The sequence below is a fragment of the Pinus tabuliformis genome, chromosome 4_1, assembly GCF_031772625.1.
Source record: "Pinus tabuliformis cultivar Carrire ecotype Pingquan chromosome 4_1, CPIR1, whole genome shotgun sequence".
Classification (NCBI taxonomy): domain Eukaryota; kingdom Viridiplantae; phylum Streptophyta; class Pinopsida; order Pinales; family Pinaceae; genus Pinus; species Pinus tabuliformis.
In genome coordinates, this window is record NC_142303.1 from 726,631,394 (window position 1) to 726,654,422 (window position 23,029).

The following is a 23,029-nucleotide window of genomic DNA, read 5'->3' on the forward strand; positions in this document are numbered from 1 at the left end:
TGTTAAAAAGATGCTTAGAAACATGCAATTATGTGTCGTTAAAATTGATGCATGTCTACTGCATGTGGAGAGACACGTTTCTTGCGAATCTGATGGCAGGGACATGAGGGATCCCCCTAGTTGCAATGCAAAGGTTCTGACAATTGTGTTGCCCTTAAATAGTGATAAGTGAAAGAGGGTGTTGGGTGGCACAATCTGGGACTCTCCTGAAGCTTTTGGTTTTGTCTCTGGCAGGTCCCTAGAAGGCCTTTAGATCTGCAGATTACAACATGTCATGGCCATCATTGTGTTTTTTTGTCGCATGTGCATGTTTCTTTCATTTTGTCTCCAGAGCTTGATTTCTTGTCTATTCTTTGAAGTGCAAGGTGGTATATGGTTGTAAATTTTAGGTGAAGTTTACCTATTTTTGGGCTAGAGTTAGTGGTTTCCTCTTTACTAGATTAGCAATTTTAGCAGTGGAATTTTGGGCTCTTCAGTCGCAACTCATTGGATGGTTTCAATGTATTCCAAGGAGTTTTTTGATGTGAGAATTTGTTTTGACTCTCCTGTGTGGTCAATTTTCTCTAGCTTTTGTGTATAACTTGCATATTGAGGAGAGCACACCTTGTAAGCCCCTAATGTATTGTTATTTAGTTTGAAGTTCTATGTGGCTCATCTAGGCGACATGGGTTGAGGGCTGAGCCTTGGTGACCCCTCTATGACCATGGTGTTATCAATGTAATCCAATTTTCATTAGTAATATAAAGTCTCATAATTTACGAAAAAAATCAAATCATTACTTATTTTCTTATTGGTTTTAATCAAATTTCAAGTGTAGAAAATTATTGTATATAGAATTAAATTATACATGATACAGGTACAAGAAATACATGAAAAAAAAATATTCTTAAAATCATGGATTTCCAACCTTATCATAGATTTACTAGAAGTATAGTTATTGGATGCAGAGTTTAATTATATATACAAGGAATCTTTACATTAATTTGAATAAACTTATAAAAAACAAAGCTTTATAAGTGAAATCTAATGAAAAAGTTCTAAAGATTTATGGACGAAGCTTTAGTATAATCTAAACTACGAATCTCGTTGACTTAAATCTTTGTTTGATGATTGATCACTGAGAAATTGAAAGCACATAAACTTCTACGAATGGCCTTAGAAATTGTAGAATACAAATATGATCTAACCAATTATGCAGTCAATATATTCATCTCAGCATATGTCGACTAGAAAGGTTGCTAGTGGAAAATAAAAATATAACCAATCAAATATTGAAGTGTAAGATACGCTTGCGAGACGACAAGTGATATGGTAACCAACTCCTGAAATGTCTTTGGAACACTAACCTTATTGTTAATTCTAGGCTAAGAATCTAAACCTGAACCCCCTATACAGAATCTCAAATTCAAAATATAATACAGATAGATCCTAAACTTTCAACTGTAATAATGTACAAGGTGGATATTCAAGGGCAGTGTAGGACAATATTTCTTGCATGCATATACAAATTTTCTAAATATTATACAACACTCCTCTTTATAAACGTTACACTCACACTGACAATAGGGGATGGCCTCGATGGTGTTCCACCAAATACAGCTACTGTAGTTCCACTACAGTTTATACATATTTCCTATATACAATAACTATAATTACGGAAAAGCTGCCATGCCCATACACTCTGGTGAGAAACCTGAGTCACTGCAGATACCTCCCCATGAACTGACTGGAATGGGCTTCCCTGCAATTGAGGTTATCAGCTAACAATATGCGAGTAGGAGAAGTGGAGCCTTGATAACCATGGGTAAGCTCTAGCTTTACAGCATTACAGGGAACTTCAGCTTCAGCTTCACTAGTTTCGATGTTCCAGATCAAATCGTGGCCGTACTCCATCTCTGCTTGATCAAACCTAAAGAATTCATTTGGTCCCAGTTCTGTGGTTGAAACTTGATTTACCGTTATTTGCTACTCTCTGTAAGTTGTTTGTTACTTCATACCAGCCGTCAGATTTGCTTGTCGAAACAATGTGAGACTTGTTAATCAATGCACTCTTGCGTAGTTTTTGTTTGGGTTTTCCACGCGAGACGCGCTTGAATCGGTCTTTGGCTTTTAATCTGTGTAGCTTGCTGGCCATGGCTTCCATAGGGACAACATGAGAAGCCGAATTTCCCGGTAGAATGCTTTCCACTCCAGCTTGACACACCGCCGAGTTCCCGGACCAGACAAGTCCTACTGAACCAAATATCGGATCCAACGTCCTGCCGCATGCATCATATAAAAGAGACCTGAACGTAGCTGCACCAATCACCACAAATAAAGAGTTATACGAAACTGAAACTAAAGTTTTTAGTCTTATCCGAAACGTTTTTTGGATTTTTTTTTGTACCTCACATGGAAAATAAATATAATTATTCACAGCCGTATTCATTTTTGGGCTTTTGGTTATGGTCGGAGATAACGAGTACCAGTTACTCTCGGTTTATAGATTCAGGCAGTTTACAGAGAGTTCCTCTGTCTATTTATCAGTTATTTGGTTTTTGGATATCTAAAAGCTCGATGCATAGTTACCAAGTTTAATTTAGATTTAATATAGTATTATAAAAATATAGATGAAAAATTTTCAATTCACAAAAAGTTTCCGTAACTTGGATATATACTTATCTTCCTCTCATTCATTCTCAATTTTGAATAATTTCTGATAAATATAAACAATATAACAACTTTACAGATTCATTTTAAATTTGATTCATTCTTAATTTTGAATAACCTCTGAAAAATCTAAACAATATAACAACCTTATCCGATATCGGGGTTGTTACGGGTCATAGAAATGGTATTTCATCTAACCCTCTTCTTCTTGATTTGTTTGTGCATCTAACTTCTTGCAAACCGGAGGTCCATTCCTCAAAGCACATTTTTTCCTAATTAAAAGAACATTAGATAACTAATGTCTTTTAGTTTTTTCTCCTCCTCGGCATATCTGTGAACAGACACGAAGTTTAGAAATTATAAGTATTCATAATCTAATAACGTGCTTCTTCTAATTCATGGCATCGTGTCCTTCTACTGTTATCGTTCCAGTCCACCAAATGTATGCTTCCTGCAATTTATGATGATGATGCTTCCTGTGATGAAGCATGTGAAAGTTAGCAGCCAAAAACCAATCATGTCTTCTTTTGTTACCGCTCCATTCGACCAACTGTATGCTTCCTGCAATTGCGACTATGATCCATCCTTAGTGATGAGCCCGAAATTTGGTAAAATTTTGGGCTCATTTGGCCTAACTACCCTTGTTCAATTCTTCGTTTTTCATAACTTATGCATTATTTTTTAGTATGTTTATGTCATTTGTACGAACAAGGGTAGTCACTATTTCTAGGTGGCTAACACGTGCTCATTTCAGGATTTTTTTGACACATATTGGAGCAAAACCAATCAGACATGGGCTAGGAGACAACCAAGCTTGGGTTGAGGATTCGTAGGGGGGTTGTCTATGACATTAAATAACCTCCCTCGGAATCTTCACCCCCAACTCCGAGCTCCAAAGGCCACCAAAACCGGATCTAGAAGGCAGCCAAACATATTTCTTGGAAGGAGCTGTTCACTCACAGTTTGGGCAGCCAAGTCCCATGGATTTAGGAGGCCAGCTAGGGCCTCGTGGTGTATAAATGTTAAGGCCTTAGCCTTCGAAAACGACTTTTGAAAAACTCTTGCATATTCTACATTACAGACTGCTAGCTCGGTTTTTGTTCTTTTGTAGCCATTATTGGCATAACTCTTGACTTATGATTATTTTTTGATAATGGGAAGCAGTCAGATTTGATATCAGCTCTGAGTTTTTATAGGAGCCATAGCTCTCGGGGTTGGGCCCAACCTGAGAGCCTAGGGCCTCCTCCTTTGTATTGTTATCTTTCCTTTAAGCACTGTGATTTTCCTTTTTTTTATGCATTTGAAACAAAGTTTTGTTGAGCAAGATTCAGCTGTGTTGGTTAAATAGGTCGTTGTTGAGGAATAGAATTACTTCAGATGTGTAGAATAGATTGATAAGATATGAATTGATAAAGCTCTAGAAAAGGGTTGCCCGCACTCTCAGTTTCACCTCTCCCTTATTGGATCAGGGGCTGGAATTGTAGAAATAGTGCTGCCCAAAAAAGCACTAGTTTGCTTAACCATGCAATCTTTGGTGTAATGTCTTCATTTGTAGTAGTTAGTCATGTGTTCAGACCTTTTTAGATGTTTCTTTGATTAAGTGCTGTACATGGTTCTCTTTGGAAATAAAGCTGTTGTTCATTTGTTTCATTGACAGTTCGGATAGATTAGCTAAGATTTCGATTGTACGCAGGATTTGGTTGATTCAGTTAAGTACACACCGTGCAGGGCATATCCATCTTTCTCTCATCCACCTAAGGTTCGTCCAGGCCAGCTACTCCATCTCCTAGTTAGCTTCCTTGTCTCACAATTACTCTTCTGTCCACGTAACCCTACCTTCTTGCTCTTCCTTTACCTTAGCCTCCTTTAAGCCAAGTGAGCTATCCACACCCTCTCATCACTTCATCCATCAGTCATTGGGCCATCTCAGACCCCTACCCTACCTCTCTATCCATTCATGCATCCTCTTTCACTCACCCATCCTCTAAAATCCAATTTTAGAACATCCTGTAGAAATTTCTGAACATCCTGTAGAAATCCCTAAAACATCCTGTAGAACCCCTGCAGACTTCCTGTAGAAGCTCACAAGTGAGGTTGCTGGATAGCCAAACTTTGTGAAACTCTCTGGAAGGGTGTTAGGGACTCCTTAGACCTTCTCTGCGCCTTCCCAACCTTTTCCAAGCATTCCCCTTCCTTGATCCACCCCTGCACAGTAAAAAGCCAGTTAAAAGCACATGTATGATAATTCTGATAACTTATTCAAAAATACAAAAAGATGTGTTCTTCAGATAGAGATAGCATAGGCATGTGCATTTTACCTTTGTAGAAGTAATGACATCTTTTTCAATAGTTTGCATCCTCTCCTCTACATCAATAGGACTAGCTAGTAGAATTAGGGTTTGCTAGGGTTTATGTTACTCTTTGGCTTTCAGTTTCTTTCTACAAGTAGATCAACTTCCTTTGAGTTAGCTTTCATCCATCAGTTACAAAGCTTCTTCTAAGAGCTCATAGAAGTTGGCTTGAGCCCCTAGCGGACTTGTGCCAGCTGACCATGTGAGAGCTGCGACAAGAGCTAGTACTTGTGCATACAACACCGTCGCTTCCAAGTTTGTTACGAACTACCGGGTTGATAAGAGTAAAGAAGGGAGTCCCAGGAGTTGCAGCATTATTGTTGCAATACTGGATCCCACCATCTTTTTGGCGCCATTGCCAGGGAAGCATCAGAGTATTGGTGATTGTTGCTTTTCTTCTATTTTTCTACACTTGCCTTCTGCTAAATAGTTTATTTCATTTCCATCCTGCAATTTCATTTCCGCAAAAGTAAAATAGATATTTCCTGCTTTCATAGATTAGCATTTCAATTCTGCAAGCGTAGATTAGCAATTTCAATTCTGCAAGTGTAGACTAGCATTTCATTCCTGCAATTTCATTTGAGCAACATAGCTTAGTCCTTTCCTGCTTTCATTTCAATTCCGCATCTTCATTTCAGCAAGATAGCTAGTTGCAGTTCAATCTATTTTAGTTTTGCAGGTACAAGAAGAAAAAGCAAAAAGCAATCAAAAGCCTTTCCATTTCATGCCTCATAGGAACAGAGATAAAACCGGCAAATTCTTACCCAACACCCCCACCACTTCACTGAGTCACCCTTCTCTCTTCTTTGGTGACAGTGACCCAGAAGAACCTATAGGCGAGCCTCCTGAGATATACGAAGATCCTATACCAGAAGAAGAGTTAGAAACCACTCCACCTGAAGCCATGGCTGAGAATGGAAGAGAAGATGAGAGAATAGAAGGTTCCTTTCCCATCCGAGAGACCAATGGAGACATGAAAATGAAAAACATAAGCCCCTCCACTTTACCTCACTTCCATGGATTGACTACTGAAGACCCTGATACCTTCCTGTTTGAGTTTGCTGTCCTTTGTCGAACCTATGACTATGCAGAAGATGAGCAAAAACTGAAACTCTTTCCCTCTACCCTCAAGGATGCAGCATTACGCTGGTTCATGGGCTTACCTGGAAACAGTATCACAACTTGGGCTCAGATGTAGCAAGCTTTCAATACCAAATATCGGGACTACTGTAGGTCCAAGGAAGCCAAGGGAGAGATCTTTCGGATGACCATGGGAAATGATGAGTCTTTAGAAGATTATGAGGAAAGATTCCAACTTAGCTATAAACGGGCCAGGTACACACTCGACCTTGAATCTCTCAAGTTGGTTCTACTGTGAAGAGTCCCTAAAGACCTTCTAGATACCCTTCACATGCTAGCTGGAGGAGACATTTACCAACTACCTTATGAGGATATAAAGACTGTGTTTAAAAACCACTCTAGGGCAGCCCGGAAAAGAGGTAGGGGAAACCCCCTTTCAGCTAGTGCTACTTTCTCCAAGCATGAGTTTGTTAATCAGCTGGAGGACCTCAAAAGTGAGGTGAGACAGACCATTGCCATGCAACTTGATACATTCCGAATCCAGCAAAAGAAAGAGGAAGCTGAGAGGGCTTTGGCCATCTTTTGTCCTAGGTGTACAAGGAAGCACCCTAAGAACGAGTGTCCATTACATTCGGTAGAGGTATGCTTCGTTTGTGAGGAGGACCACCCCAGAAACCAATGCCCAACCTTACCTGGGTTTAAGGCCATGTACCAAGGAACTGAGGCACCCATTGAACCTCTCTACTTCCTCAACCAAAGGAGGCCACATGGACCTAGACCTTACCAGTAGGGGATGCAAGGGACATCCCAAGCCTATTATAGCCCCAACCAATCTACTCCTATGCCTTCTTCGGGTCCCCCTGCTCATCCTCCCTGGTCTGTGCCTCCTCCATGGTCTTACCCACCTCAATACCATACTCAGCCCATTACTCATTCGTTTCACTCACATGTCCAGCCAGAACCTCAGTGGAATGCACCTCAACCGGGGTGGAGGCCCCAGTACAACACTCCTACTGCCATGTTTCCTCCACCACCAGCTCAACCACAACCATTACCTGCTGCTCCTCCGAGACAACCCCAAATGCCTGCTCAACCGAACCCGAACCCCAATAACCGACAGGCCCAGCAGGTATATACTGGGGAAACAACCTGCCCTACCTATGCTGTGGAGATCCAGGAGATAAACCTGCGATCCGGGAAGACTCTTCCGGATCACCAACCTCCTCCCCTAGAGGACGAGGAAGATAAACAGGAAAGTGAACCCAAGACCACTCCACCCTTTCCTGAGAGACTAACAGTAACCACACAACCCGACCCAGAGGAGAATGAGCTTCTGGGAGAACTCAAACAGTTGTGTGTGAGAATACCACTTCTCCAAGCCATCAAAGATGTACCGATATACAACAAATTGGTTAAGGAAAAGTGTTTCAGGCACCCAGGCAGGCGAAAAAGAGATGCCTCAACCATCAATGTCATAGGACAACTGTTTGATCTTATGTTGGGGCAAGTAATCTGTCCAAAGTATTTGGATCCTGGCAGTCCTGTAGTTGATGTCCACATCAATGGCACCATCATACCCCACACTCTGATTAATTTAGGGGCTGCCATTAATGTGATGACCAGGGATACCATGCTCAAACTCAACCTTCAGGGTTCCTTAAAGAAGACCTCGAGGGTCCTGCAGCTGGCAGATCGCTCCACCGTGACTCCCGAAGGGATGGTGGAGGATGTCTTGGTCTCTGTTGACTCTTGGGAGTATCCTGCGGACTTCTTGGTTCTTCAGCCAAAGGCAAAGCTTACCTGATACCCCCTTATTTTGGGAAGACCTTGGTTAGCCACTGCGGATGCTTACATAAGCTGCCGAGCAGGAAACATGACCATAAAAAATGGTCCTATGTCCAAGGAGCTAGTTCTATACCCTCCTGCCCAACCTCTATTAGAGCATGACTTACCACTTTGGTTGGAAGAAGGAGAAGAGGATGAGGTGTACTCTGCACCCTTGTGCACCTTAGAAACCACCAGGGGAGGTCCTCAAACTGAGGATGATTTGATTGAGACCTTGATTCAGAATCCGCCTCCCAGTGCATTGTCCTTAGAGAAATTGGTGGAAGATACTCAAGCTAACACCTTAGTGGACCTTTGTGTGACCGATCCACTCTCTCCCAGAGTCAAAAATGTGGAGTTTGGCCCCAAGAAAACGTTAAAGATCAGCTCCTCCCTATCTCCTTCCCAGGAAAAGGAGCTGTATAGCCTATTGGCTAGTCATCTAGATGCTTTTTCTTGGAGCTATAAGGAGATGAAAGGAGTCCATCCTTAGGTCTGTACCCATCACATCTACATCAAAGAAGATTGTAAACCGGTCAGGCAACCTCAAAGGAGAATGAAACCAGCCCTTAAGGACATTGTCAAAGAAGAACTGCAAAAACTGTTGGATGCAGGATTCATCTACCCCATCTCGGATAGCGAGTGGGTATCCCCTCTGGTGTTGGTACCCAAGAAAAACGGAAAGTGGAGAATCTATGTGGACTATCGAGAACTGAACAAAGCCACCAAGAAAGACCGCTTTCCGCTGCCTTTCATAGATCAAGTGTTGGATGGACTAGCGGGGAAGAAGTTTTTCTCTTTCCTAGATGGGTTCAGCGGGTATAACCAGATCCAAATCAGCCCGGAAGACCAAGATAAGACCACCTTCACTTGTCCTTGGGGTACCTTTGCTTACTGAGTCCTTCCCTTTGGGCTATGCAACGCTCCTGCCACTTTCCAAAGAGCAGTATTGAGCATCTTTTCTGAGCTGGTCCATGATTCAGTGGAAATCTATATGGATGACTTCACTCCCTATGGGTCCAACTTCCAAGAAGCATTGTCCAATCTGGGAAAAGTCCTAACCAAGTGCATTGAGATGAACCTGTCCCTTAGTCCTGAAAAATGTGAATTCTTGATGACTGAAGGGACCGTGCTAGGACATACCATTTCTCGCCAAGGATTGCAGGTGGATCCTAATAAAATTGCTCTCATCAAAAAGGTTCCACCTCCTCAGAAAGTAAGAGATGTTCGGAGTTTCCTAGGCTTAGCAGGATATTATAGAAGATTTATTAAAGACTTCAGTAAGCTAGCCTCGCCACTGTTTGGCCTCTTAGCAAAAGATGTTGAGTTCAAATGGACGGACGACTATCAAAGGGCTCTGAATGAATTAAAGGATAAGTTGGTGTCCGCCTCGATATTAAGAGGTCCAAACTGGGCCCTACCTTTCCACATCCACACTGATACCTCGAACAAAGCCATAGGGGCAGCCTTAGGACAGGTTGAACAAAAACTCCCATATGCCATATACTTTGTCAGCAAAAACTTATCCAAGGCAGAACTGAATTATACTGTAACTGAGAAAGAGTTCTTGGCCGTGGTCCATGCCATGAACAAGTTCCGACACTACATCACTGGCTATCAAAACATTTGTACATACTGATCATGCTGAAATTAGATATTTAATGAATAAACCAGATGTGAATGCTCGTATTATTAGATGGTTACTTCTGTTGCAGCAGTTTGATTTGACTATCGTTGACAAACCAGGTAAAGAAAATGTTGTTGCTGACTTCTTATCTAGACTGGATTTACCTGTAGGTGAAGATGGAACAGTGGACGACCAGATGCCAGATGAACATCTGTTTGCTATCTCAGTACTCTCTCCATGGTTTGCTGATATAGAAAACTATATGGTCTCAACACAGTTCCCTCCACATCTATCTTCCAAAGAGAAAAGCAGAATTGTAAGGAAGAGTGCCTCATTCACTTGGATCGGGGGCAACCTATTCAAACTTGGCCCTGATCAGATCTTAAGGCGTTGTGTAAGGGAGGAAGAAGTCTTTGACATCCTCCTAACCTGTCATGACGGGCCTTGTGGAGGACATTTTGCAGCCAAGAGGTCTGCCTTCAAAATTCTACAGGCAGGCTAATATTGGCCCACGCTTCATCAAGATGTCAAGAGATATATCAGCCAATGTGACCGATGCCAAAGGATGGGGAAGCCAACCCCAAGCGACGAAATGCCTCTCCAACCTCAAGTGACTCTTGAACCATTTGAGAAGTGGGGCATGGATTTTGTGGGTCCTATCAATCCTCCTTCAAGGAAAAGGTCTTACATCATTGTGTGCACAGACTATCTGAAAATGTGGGCAGAAACCAAGGTAATCAGAGCAACAACAAAAGAGAAGGTGGCTGAGTTTTTAAGAGAAAACATCTTCTACAAATTTGGCTACCCAAGAGAGCTAGTCACCGATCAAGGAAGCCAGTTCACCTCCAACTTAATTGAAGACTTGCTTGTTCATCACAAGATCAAGCATAGGACTTCCACCCCCTATCATCCTCAAGCAAATGGGTAGGTGGAAGTCACCAATAGAGCATTAGAAGGGATTTTGACTAAGGTGGTGAGCAGCAGCAGAAAGGATTGGGCAGATCGCCTGGTTGAGGCCACTTGGGCTTACAACACCACTTGGAAGACCACAACCAGCTTCACACCTTATGAACTGGTCTATGGGAAGAGAGCTTTGATGTCAATTGAGTTCGAATACAACACAATGAGGATGGCAGCCCAGCTGGACCTAGATCTCAGCCATGCCCAACAAGAAAGGTTATTGTAGCTGAATGGGCTAGATGAACACATAATGCAGGCCCTTCTCCACTCAGAAGTGGTTCAACTTCAGAGGAAGATATGGCATGATTGGCACCTCAATGACAAGCAATTCCAACACAAAGATTGGGCACTGTTGTATGATTCTAGACATAAGGATTTCAAGGGGAAGCTGAGGACAAGATGGCTAGGACCATATGTAGTGGAGAAGTGTAATGATAATGGGTTTATTCTTATTCGGACCATTGATGAGGAAGCCATCCCCATGCTCGTCAATGGGCATCGACTAAAGATCTACAGGAATCCTCTTTCGAGGTAAGAGTTCATCAAAACTGTGGAAAAATCAGTGCTGGTCATAGAGAAGGGTTCTGCCTCTGTTTTGGGCATACCCTGAGCATCGCAAAAAAAAAAAAAAAAATCATAATAAAAAGATCCTTGGGTGAAAACCTTTCTAAGGCTCCCAAGGCAGATGGTAGGGGTGAAAACCTCATTGAGGCGCCCCTGCTATCTCTATAAAAAAAAATTGAAAAAAGGACCCTTGGGTGAAAACCTCTCTAAGGCACCCAAGGCAGATGGTAGGGGTGAAAACCTCATTGAGGCGCCCCTGCTGTCTCCTCAAAAAAAAAAAAAAAAAGAGAGAAGAAAAAACAAAGAAAAATGAAAAAGAAGGAGGCAAAAACAAAAAAACAAGCTCAGGCTTTGGAAATTAATGCAAGTTGCAGGAATTCCATGCAAAAAAAGAGGCCTCTCAACTCAAGGACAAGGGTCCCTACCATGCCACCAGGTGACCTCACCAGCACTCCCTCCAGAAACACTCATCTCTTCTAAGGTTTGGGCACGATCTGGTCATAGTTTAGCCTCCTACAGGAAGCTACAAAACTTTCTAAAGGAAGTTCTGTATTTCTACAGGAAACTTCCTGTAGAATATTGGGACGGGCCAGGACCGACTATGTAGAAGAATTTGAAGCCCAAAGTCCAATAAGGAGGAATGCAACCAATGTTTTTCTCCATCACCCACTACTGTCGCCTCCTTCCACCACCATTGCTGCCATACAATTGAAATACCTGCACAATCATACCAGAACGTTAGACTCTCAGAATAAATAATTTTCAAATGGAAAATAAAGCATGCAGAGGCCCAATGCGCTACCTGTCAATGCGATTCGAGGACCCTGCAACCGTGAACGTGACTCCACCATTTTGGCATGCACCCTAGAAGGCGAAACGACTACAAGATGTCCTACATGAATCCTATAGTAGTTGATCCGGCTAGAGCACACACCATGAAGATACCTGAAACTCATGAGCTGGCGCATGCACCATCCACAGCCAGGCAACCGGTCTCGTAACCAGCAGCAGTCAATGAAAAGGAGCTCCTGTGCCTGTGCATGAAGCGGCAGCAAGCGGATCCGTCACCCTCGTCCTGAGGCATGAGAAAAATAATGTCCACGGCCGCACAGGTAAGTGCCTCACCCTGTTTCGTCAAATTACATGAACAATGCTCTAAAATGTGTGTAAATATGAAAATGAATGGGTTGAGAAAGTCGGGTAGCCATTTAACTGGCCACCACAACCAGCTCGATGGCCTCGTCCGATCCGAAAAGCTTTGGGTGTGTCGACGAGATAGGAAATGGACACATGGGAAGCGTCTAGTCGGAGAGAAGTGGCGATCTAACAGGAGTGGCGACGGTAGATATGCAGGAAATGATTCGGCGGTCAGGCAGACATGCAGTGGAATGATAGCAGGTGACGTCGGCCAACGGGCCGACGGGGATAGCTCACCCCCGCGCCACGAGTTCCGCAGAGATTAAAACCCACCGGCTAGATCACATATGGCGCACTACACTCATTTATTCTCAACCGCTTTGCAGCCGAGTACGCATCCGCAATTTCCTGAAGGCTGTTACTCCGAGTTCTCAGCCTGTTCAAACGTCCTGTTGTTGCACAGAAGGCCCAGAACCACTGAAGCGCTCCCCAGAACCCATGCACGACTTCTACAGGAAGTTGCGCTACAGGAAGCTCAACGTTACGGAGGAAATTAAACTGTTCACGTCAAAGGTGGCAATTCTAGAACGAGGTAAGCCTGAACATAGTCCTCCCATGCAATTGGTTCGAAAGGTGGTGAAGTCGACGTATTAAAGGGGTAGAAAACCATAAATTACAGTCTGTGCATGAATTTGCAAGCATCTTCTTATTTATGCATGAGAATTGTCGTCGTAGTGTGTATGCAGGATTTTCTCCAGGGTTTGGTTCATAATTGAGCCACTATCAAGGCTCACCTGTAGACAGTCATGAATTTATAAACTGTGTGCATAATAGAGGCGTAACTCTGTGCTCTGTCTAAGGAAATCCCAAAGATCCATTTTTTATACGCGCAAGCAAGCTCAGGCCAACACAGCAAGCTTTTACCATGCCGGGTGGGTTCATTAGGAAAGAGCCTACAGACTCAAAGAAGCTACGGGAAACCCCTGAGGTGGTGGACCTATTTTCTCGTGCACGGTGGATGTCATTCTGTGACAAGCTTCAAGGTCACGATGACGAGGTTGCAGAAGAATTCCTGCGATCCTTGCAGCCAAAGTCAAAAACGTTGGCTGTTGTCAACTTCAGAGGTTTGACCCTCAGACTCACCCCACAGTTCATTAGCAGAGTCACTGATCTACCGATGGGGGTACCTTGGGATAAGGAGGAGAGAAAACTGGGCCAGAAGGCTAAGAAGGAGTTCTTTTTGTCGGAGGAGCAATTCTCAGAAGACAAGAATGGAGTTCAAAGAACCAGCCTACATCCATTTTGGAGTGAGGTCAGCCTCCAAATTTTGAAGTATATCACATGCGAGGGGTGATTCAGCATCGTGTATGGATATCATTTCCGGCTGCTCACAGAACTTAGGCACCAAATGGACCTACCCTCAGAGAAAAAGTTGAGCATTCCTTACTTCCTCCTGTAGTCCATGACTGAGTGTGCCACTAAATTGAGAGAGGGAATGCCAGACCAGATAGCCCATCATGGGCTCATTAAGCTCCTCGTGGAAGATGCACTCCACACGTTCACCGTCCCTCTCTCCTGGGAAACCTTTCGAAATTTGACTAAGGATGATGACATCCGAGTGCTGGCTGAGGAGCTCACCTCCTCCGGCAACGAGGAGAAGGAACCAATTCAAACAGAGAAGAAAGAAAAAGGCCAAGAAACCATGGCCAAAGCGCCAAAGAAAGAACACAAGGGAAAACAAGAGAAAAACCAAGCTACCAAAACATAGGGTGACAAAACCACACTAATACCCAGGGAGAAATGACTACAGAGTAGGGTGGAAAGGACTGAAAAAGTCCATGTTAGTGAGGGCACATCTAAGGCAGCCTTAGCAAAATTGAAAGAAAAAGCACCCTCAACCAAGCAGGCTAAAACGGTGCCATCTGTTTCTACAGGAAAGTTAAAAACGGCTTCTACAGGAAGCCTGAAATCAGCCACTATAGGGCTTTCTACAGGAAGTCCTGAGAAAAGACAACAGAAGGAGAAAACAGCCGAAATTCTTGCTCGGGAGGCAGCAGCTGTGCTGGCCACCCTAAGTACCTCTCCAAGCCAAAGGAGAAACGCAAAAGGGAGACTCCTCTGTATTTCAAAGCGGGGAGAAGTGTAAGAATTAAAACCGACAGGCCCCAACCTCCATCTAAAGACCCAATTACCATCGAAGACACCCCTACCTCGCCAAAGGAGAAGTCCCCGTCCAAAGTATCAGTCACTTATGAGCGGGGGAGACCCAAGACAACTACCTGGAGGGAGAGAATGGAAAGGTCAGCTTCAAAAACCCCTCTATAGGATGCTGAAGCAGTTCTACAGGAAACATTAGCTAGGCTCAATGAGACTGAAAGAATGGAGGGGGAGGCAGCCACCTCACCACACCGGGAAGAAGAGGTAGAACACATTATGGAGCCTAGCCCCCAGCCTAGCTTGAGCTCTTATTATAACTTTTTGGAGGTTGGGAAAATTATTCCACAAAAATTCACGGTGCCGCTTTTCTTTGCATTGGAAGAAGAAAGAGTGCGGGCCCACACATGGATGAGGATAGCTAAATCTAAAGGAGTAGCAGATATAGGCCCCTTGGAGGAACAACTCAAGGAGGCAAGAAGGGAATTAGCTATGGCAAAACATCTGGGAAACTGCCAGCGAGTATTTCTATAGGAAGAGAATGAGAAGCTCAAACTGCAGCTACAGGAACAGAGGAAAGAAAGGGGCACAGCATCAGAGGACACTACAGCAGAACCTCAAGGCAAAGAAGGAATGCAAACTGGTCTTGAGGAACTAAACCAGCATCTACAGGAAAGGGAATTGCAAGCAAACATAGAGATACAAGCTCTCAAACAACAGTTGCAAGAAAAAGAGTTACAACTGGCCTGCATGGCTAGTTGGGCTATGGATGGTCTACAATGCAGGCAGTCGGCCAAATCTTATGGCCTATACCTACGGGACCAGTGGCTGCAATTCCAAATTAATGCATTAGCACAGAGGGGTATCTCCCAGATCCAAAACCCCCAGCAGTTCACAGATTTATGCAACAGCAGCTCCACAGAGGACAAGGCCAAGCTATCAGAGTTCTACCTCCATAATTTGGCCCTTCCTAATGTAACTTCATGGGATCCCAACAAAATTGTGGGAGATATGCAGCTGATGGCATTTACCTCATGGTTAAACCACGAAGAAAAGAGAGCGACAGAGGTCAAAGATGTTATGAACCGAGAGTTACATGAACCACTGTTAATTAGAGCAGAGCCAGGGGACCCCACTGCATTGATATCCGCCCACCAACACCTAGCAACCAACCCTCAGGCTTTACTAAAATACATGGATCAGCAGGCTCAGGATATAGCACATTTCGAGGATATGGAGCGATTATTAGGGGACAATTGTGTTCATGCTTGCACCCGAAGGTGGAACACATTGTCCCACAGCCTCAAAATCAGGGAGTATCACACTCCAACTAGAATGAGGGAGGGCCTAGTACGGGTACCTCTCTACAAGAAGTCCATGCAGAACCTCCAGGCCAGCTTGATCGGCCTCAAGCTAAGCCCACCTTTGCTTTTGGGATTGGTAGAAGGAAGCACAGAAAAAGAAGAGCATAAGCAATGGGAAGAGGTGGAAAAGAAGGCCGAGTTCCATGACAGTGAGGAGGATACTACCTCAGAAGCCTGGGATGTGAGAGTGGCGGTTAAAGCAATGAAGGACGAGGAGCTGGATTAGTTGCTTAGAGATGAGCAATCATTTTAGCAGGGGGTGATGATGAGCCGCAAATTTGGTAACATTTTGGGCTCATTTGGCCTAACTACCCTTGTTCAATCCTTCATTTTTCATAACTTATGCATTATTTTTTAGTATGTTTATGTCATTTGTACGAACAAGGGTAGTCACTATTCCTAGGTGGCTAACACGTGCTCATTTCAGGATCTTTTAACACATGTTGGAGCAAAATCGAGCAGACATGGGCTAGGAGACAGCCAAGCTTGGGTTGAGGATTCGTAGGGGGGTTGTCTATGGCATTAAATAGCCTCCCTCAGGATCTTCACCCCCAACTCTGAGCTCCAAAGGACACCAAAACCGGATCTAGAAGTCAACCAAACAGATTTCTTGGAAGGAGCTGTTCACTCACAGTTTGGGCAGCCAAGTCCCATGGATTTAGGAGGCCAGCTAGGGCCTCGTGGTGTATAAATGTTAAGGCCTCAGCCTTCGAAAAGGACTTTTGAAAAACTCTTGCATATTCTGCACTACAGGCTGCTAGCTCGGTTTTTGTTCTTTTGTAGCCATTATTGGCATAACTCTTGACTTATGATTATTTTTTGATAATGGGAAGCAGTCAGATTTGATATCAGCTTTGAGTTTTTATAGGAGCCATAGCTCTCGGGGTTGGGCCCAACCTGAGAGCCTAGGGCCTCCTCCTTTGTATTGTTATCTTTCCTTTAAGAACTGTGATTTTCCTTTTTTTATGCATTTGAAACGAAGTTTTGTTGAGCAAGATCCAGCTGTGTTGGTTAAATAGGTCATTGTTGAGGAATAGAATTGCTTCAGATGTGTAGAATAGATTGATAAGATAGGAATTGATAAAGCTCCAGAAAAGGGTTTCCTGCACTCTCAGTTTCACCTCTCCCTTATTGGATCAGGGGCTGGAATTGTAGAAATAGTGCTGCCCAACAAAAACACTAGTTTGCTTAACCATGCAATCTTTGGTGTAATGTCTTCATTTGTATTAGTTAGTCATGCGTTCAGACCTTTTTAGATGTTTCTTTGATAAAGTGTTGTACATGGTTCTCTTTGGAAATAAAGCTGCTCTTCATTTGTTTCGTTGACAGTTCGGATAGATTAACTAAGATTTCGATTGTATGCAAGATTTGGTTGATTCAGTTAAGTACACACCGTGCAGGGCATATCCATCTTTCTCTCATCCACCTAAGCTTCGTCCAGGCCAACTGCTCCATCTCCTAGTTAGCTTCTTCGTCTCACAATTACTCTTCTGTCCACGTAACCCTACCTTCTTGCTCTTCCTTTACCTTAGCCTCCTTTAAGCCAAGTGAGCTGTCCAGACCCTCACATCACTTTATCCATCAGTCACTGGGCCATCTCAGACCCCTACCCTACCTCTCTATCCATTCATGCATCCTCTTTCACTCACCCGTCCTCTAAAATCCAATTTTAGAACATCCTGTAGAAATTTCTGAACATCCTGTAGAAATTTCTGAACATCCTGTAGAAATTTCTGAACATCCTGTAGAAATCCCTGAAACATCCTGTAGAACCCCTGCAGACTTCCTGTAGAAGCTCACAAGTGAGGTTGCTGGATAGCCAAACTTTGTGAAACTCTCTGGAAGGGTGTTAGGGACTCCTTAGACCTTCTCTACGCCTTCCCAACCTTTTCCAAGCATTCCCCTTCCTTGATCCACCCCTGCACAGTAAAAAGCCAGTTAAAAGCACTTGTATGATAATTCTGATAACTTATTCAAAAATACAAAAAGATGTGTTCTTCAGATAGAGATAGCATAGGCATGTGCATTTTACCTTTGTAGAAGTAATGGCACCTTTTTCAATAGTTTGCATCCTCTCCTCTACATCAATAGGACTAGATAGTAGAATTAGGGTTTGCTAGGGTTTATGTTACTCTTTGGCTTTCAGTTTCTTTCTGCAAGTAGATCAGCTTCCTTTGAGCTAGCTTCCATCCATCAGTTACAAAGCTTCTTCTAAGAGCTCATAGAAGTTGGCTTGAGCCCCTAGCGGACTTGTGCCAGCTGACCAAGTCACAGCTGCGGCAAGAGCTAGTACTTGTGCATACAGCACCGTCGCTTCCAAGTTTGTTACGAACTACCGGGTTGATAAGAGTAAAGAAGGGAGTCCCAGGAGTTGCAGCATTATTGCTGCAATACTGGAGCCCACCACTTAGGATGAAGCCTGTGAAATTTAGTATAAAAAACAATTATTTGTAAGTTTGAAAAAAAAAAAAAAATTAGATGCTTTTTCAAAATTTTTAAATCATTTCGGTATAAGGATAAGGAAAAGGCCAATTCATTTAATTCATTAGTTGAACAACATTTCCTAGGGAGGGATTATGACTAGGTAATTACATCTCTGAACCTTGTCATTATCGAATGTAAAACCATCTTTACTAAGGATGGTTTAAAAAGAATGAAAATTGTTTTCCCTGAACTCCTATTATAGAAAGGAAAATTATCTTTATTAAAATGTACGGTAGGACGATTGAGAATAAATTTTGGAAAATTGAAATCCAATAAAATATTCTTTTGAAAGTTTTGTTTAGTAAATTTGTAAAATTGCATATTATTTAGTTAATAATAAGTGATATTCTTAATTTTATTTCATCTTCTAAACACAATTCTTACATTTCTTTCTCACTACATTATTTTAATTAAAACTCCTATTTATTTTAATTAAAATCCATTATTTTTATTAAATATTCTATGTAGCAATTTTAATTTATTTATTTTATTGTAGAAAAAGTTATTCACATTTTTCCCATACTATTAAAACAAAAAAGAACTCTTAGTATTGATATAAAGAATTACTCTCGATATTAAGAGAAGACATGACTCTAGGCAGAAAACAAGAAAATAAAGTGCACCTAACATAGATATACCACTGACATCCAACATAGAGTTCACTACTAGTGAGATAGCATGGGTTTCAAGGACTTGGCACTATCCATTGGGTTCAAGGGAATTGCACTCTACTATCCATCCTTTTTTTATTCTAATACATATTCATGTTTTCATTACCATGGGTTTTATGTATATGGATATCAGTCCTTAGAGTTGAAAATTTGGGTCACCTCATGTTAAAAATTTAGGCTATCTCATGTCATAATACTAGACCTTTGATCTCAGAGATATTTTAATAAATGTCTATCTATACACCTATCTATCTATTAAAGTTGTCTTTGTAGTAATCTTTAGGAAAGTGCTTTGTTCTATAACTCTTCTTATCTTACATTTATTAGAACTTTCTTTGGGAGGGATGTAAGAAAATGTGATTGGGGGCTCCTTCCAATCTAAGGGCGGCATTTCTATTCTTTAGGTAGAAGTAACCCCTATCTTCTTTGTGCTATATCATTGTATTATGTGTTTTTATATAGTAAGATAAGAAACAATTTTCTCAGAAAAAACAAAGATATTATATTTTAAGCTTAAGATTCTAAGTATTAGTTTTCTAAAGAATGCATCAGAGAAAAAGTAAGAATATCATGATCTTAGTTGATGTCACAATTTTTTAAGGTCTACCTCTAAGACCTAGAAAATTTCATTTAATCCTCAATGTCAATATATAATTTTACTAAATAATTCCATTTTTTTGTTGAAAACAGTCACACAATTTAATCCACAATTTATTTTTTCCCGACATTTTGAAATAAAATCTCTTAGAGTGACAAAAGGATCCATGTGCATATGATTAGGAAAATTCCATACTACAAATGAGATGAAGATATCTTCTTCAATGTGTTATGAGGTGACCATTTTGATAAACATACAAAGATATTACAAATCTTACATGGTGAAAAAAATTTTCTACATTTTTCTTATAATTTACTAATCTCAATTTTTTTTTTCATTTCCCAATAAATTATGGGTATTGTTGATTAATTTTTAATGAAATATTTTTTAGGGAGCATGTGTTTCTATGAATATAATTATAAAACTATCATTTCTTAATGTAACACAGTAACAATAGATAGTAGAACAATAAAGATATAAAAAAATTGTAATAAAACAAGTATTCTCATTTACAAATTAGATATACCATCAATAATTATCTTAATTTTAGTGCAAGTATTTTCAAATTTCTAAAATAACATGATAATTTTTCTATATATTTTTTATTTATTTATTTTAAATCAATTTATTAATTAAATCTAATAATCTATTTAGTAGTTTCATTTATATTTCTCATATGCAACTAATGTGTATTTACTAAACTTATTATCATATCACTTTTATATGAATTAAAACTAAAAGAGAGAAAAATCAAAACTTGTCCTATCAAAAAGTAAACCCTATTTTATGAATTAAAACTAAAAGAGAAAAAAATGAAAACTTCTCCCAAGTAAACCCTATCATTTTCCTCGATTATTTAAATGACATTACATTTTGTTTCCCCTTACTACTTTTTTTCATCAATGATTTTATACAGGTTATTATACCTCGTGTTTAAGTTTCAAGGGGCCACTCTAACAGACCTCCCGGACATAGGCTGAGATGGCATGAAATGGCAATTTCTTTACCTTTATCAGTTATGTTTTTATGCTTGTATAGATTATACATGGTAACGCGTTGTGATAAAATTGACATCAAAGTTATCATGGAATTATGGGCAGGATGGTTATCGACATAAGAGCATTGTGTATTGCTTACACCGAAACAAAGATGAACGCTATTTGGAAATGTGCCTTCCTAACAGAGAATTACACGGAAAAATTTGCATCCCGAAACCACCTTTGCTGACATCGATGAGAATTCCTACTTGATCGTAGGCTGACAAGATCACTTTATCGACTTAAACAACTCTTTGAACAAGGAATAACAACTTGTGCCCTAAGTACGTTGTCGGAGGTATTGTTCTTCTAATCTTATATATCCATAATCCTAGTGGTCCAAGAATGTCAGTGAATTTTTTCTAACAGCGCTTTGGAGATGACACACTTAAAATTCTTTTTATACTTTCGACTTTAGCCTTGTTATGCAAGTTTTGTAGACTGAAAATAGTGTATTTTAATAGTAACGCCAGTGTACTTTGGCTCTCGTTCGTAGATTAAAAAAATGCGCGTATGAAGTTAACTAGACAATGTACTCCGTATGTAAATGCTATTAGTGGATGGTGTCATTTACTCTGCACATAGTAGCCTTGATATTTGGTTTGTAGTTAGCCTTGTCTCAATATACATGAGAGAGCCTCGTCAATAGCGTTGAAGGAAACCTATTTCGTTGAGATGTATGAAATCCAAGCCCTAGCTTAAGGTTTGTTCTTGCCGTGGATGGTGTCATTTACTTTACACATAGTAGCCTGATATTTGGTTTGTTGTTAGCCTTAGTTCAATACATATGAGAGAGCTTCGTGAATAACGTTGAAGACAACATACGTCGTTGAGTTGTATGAAATCTAAGCAGTAGCTTACGGTTTGTTCTTCCAAGGTACGGTTTTTTAAATTTCTTTCCCTAGTTATGTAGACATGGATTAGGTTGGAGAGTATGGTAGTAGGAAGTCTGGTTCTCGAGATGTTCTCATGCTTGATTCTAGTACATTTTCACAGTCAAGATAAAGTTTAGTCTACTCAAACAAAAGTTTAGTCTAGTCATGTAGGTAATAGCTTTCTTTGGAAGTTTAGTCTAATCTAGCAAAAGTTTAGTCTTGTCATGTAGGTAATAGCGTTCTTTAGCTAGTTATAGAAACATAAATGTTGGAAATAATAGTCACTCCTACACGAAGATCTAGTAAGATCCAAGTTGTTAAGTGAAATTCAGATTTAGACTATGAGTTAACTAAGCCAAGTCAAATCAAGTTTCTGTGATCAATAAAAGAGTAGCAACTTGTGTTATCATATTTTTTGTGTGTGTCAACATTGTGTATTTCCTCCTTTGTATTTCCAACAAATCAATATCAAAGTGAGGTTACAAAGAGCGATCCGTGAGAGAGGAAAAAAATATTTTTTCTCTTGGTTGAAGCTATAATGCACCCTTGCATATTGTATACAGGGTGTTAGAATGCACAAGGGCTCAGCAACGAGCCTAGTTATAGGTCGCCAAGGTCGCCAACTTACCGTGCTTTGCATGCATGTTGGTTCCTTTCGGCATTGGAAGCTTTAGAGCACTAAGACGACACTCCTTGTGGTGAAGAGCATTAAACGTGGGCTCTTCTTCATATGAGTCACGTTACTCTTCATAAAAGCCAAAGTCAAAAGGGGCGATATGGAAAATAGTCTTATGCAATCAGGAAAGCAAACTATAGGACAGAGGAAAGAAAACAGTCATGGGTCGCAAAGCCCGATTGAAGAATATTGCTAAATGGAATCGAAAAGAAGAGGCTGAGCTCGTTGCCATGTTTAGAGAGGTTCACGTCGTAGCCAAGGAATTGAGAAGTCTAGTAGAAGACAAAGAAGAAATCGAGGTTGATTGGCATAGCTTTGATTTGCTACCACCTCCTATGTTTACTGGTAAATATTTTTATCACTGGGTTATCAAGATGCTACCTTTTCTTTGAGATAAAAAGTTAATTGAGTACAAGTAAAATAACTCATATGATAAAGTATGTGATGCTTTAGCATTGAATTTTATAAAATAGGGATTGGATGAGAAGTTTTTGTGCAAGGTAGCAAAAGCTACAACTTCTAAGGAAGCATGGAAGATCTTGGAAATTTGGTGCAAGGGGGAATGACATGCAATAACGAGTTATGCCACAAGTAGAGAAGTCAGTCATAGATCTAATAGTAAATAAGCAAGACTATAGGAAGACAATAGAGCTTGGAGAATCCCACAAAAATGTGGATGGTCGTGAAGACTATAAAAGTGAAATCCATTATGCATACATGCATATTGTAAGGACCTGCGGTCCGTGCGACAGGCGAGGTGACTCCACGAGACGAGCTGTGGCCAAACAAAGCAAAACGCAATATGTAAAGTGCATGGGAGAAGTGTTGGTCGCATGTTTATATGCGTGGGCGAGATGGGCACTCGACTCACGGGCCAACACAAAGATATGTGATGGTGAGTGAGCTAAGGTCGGCGATCCCACGCGTTGGGCGGGCCGACCTGACCTTTGGGCAAGCTATGCGAGTTGGAATGAGTCG

The 23,029-nt window shown here is 41.2% G+C and overlaps 1 protein-coding gene across 1 annotated transcript in view; it reads right to left on the minus strand.

The window, feature by feature from the left end:
* Positions 1-1,519: 1,519 nt before the first annotated feature.
* Positions 1,520-23,029, minus strand: part of LOC149178196 (uncharacterized) — a 29,211-nt gene continuing 7,701 nt past the window's right edge. The window contains exons 2-4 of the mRNA XM_089422017.1: positions 1,998-2,295; positions 1,712-1,909; positions 1,520-1,613 (exon numbers count right to left, since the gene is read on the minus strand). Coding sequence (XP_089278143.1) covers positions 1,520-1,613; positions 1,712-1,909; positions 1,998-2,295 — 590 coding nt within the window. The remainder of the gene's footprint in view (positions 1,614-1,711; positions 1,910-1,997; positions 2,296-23,029) is intronic.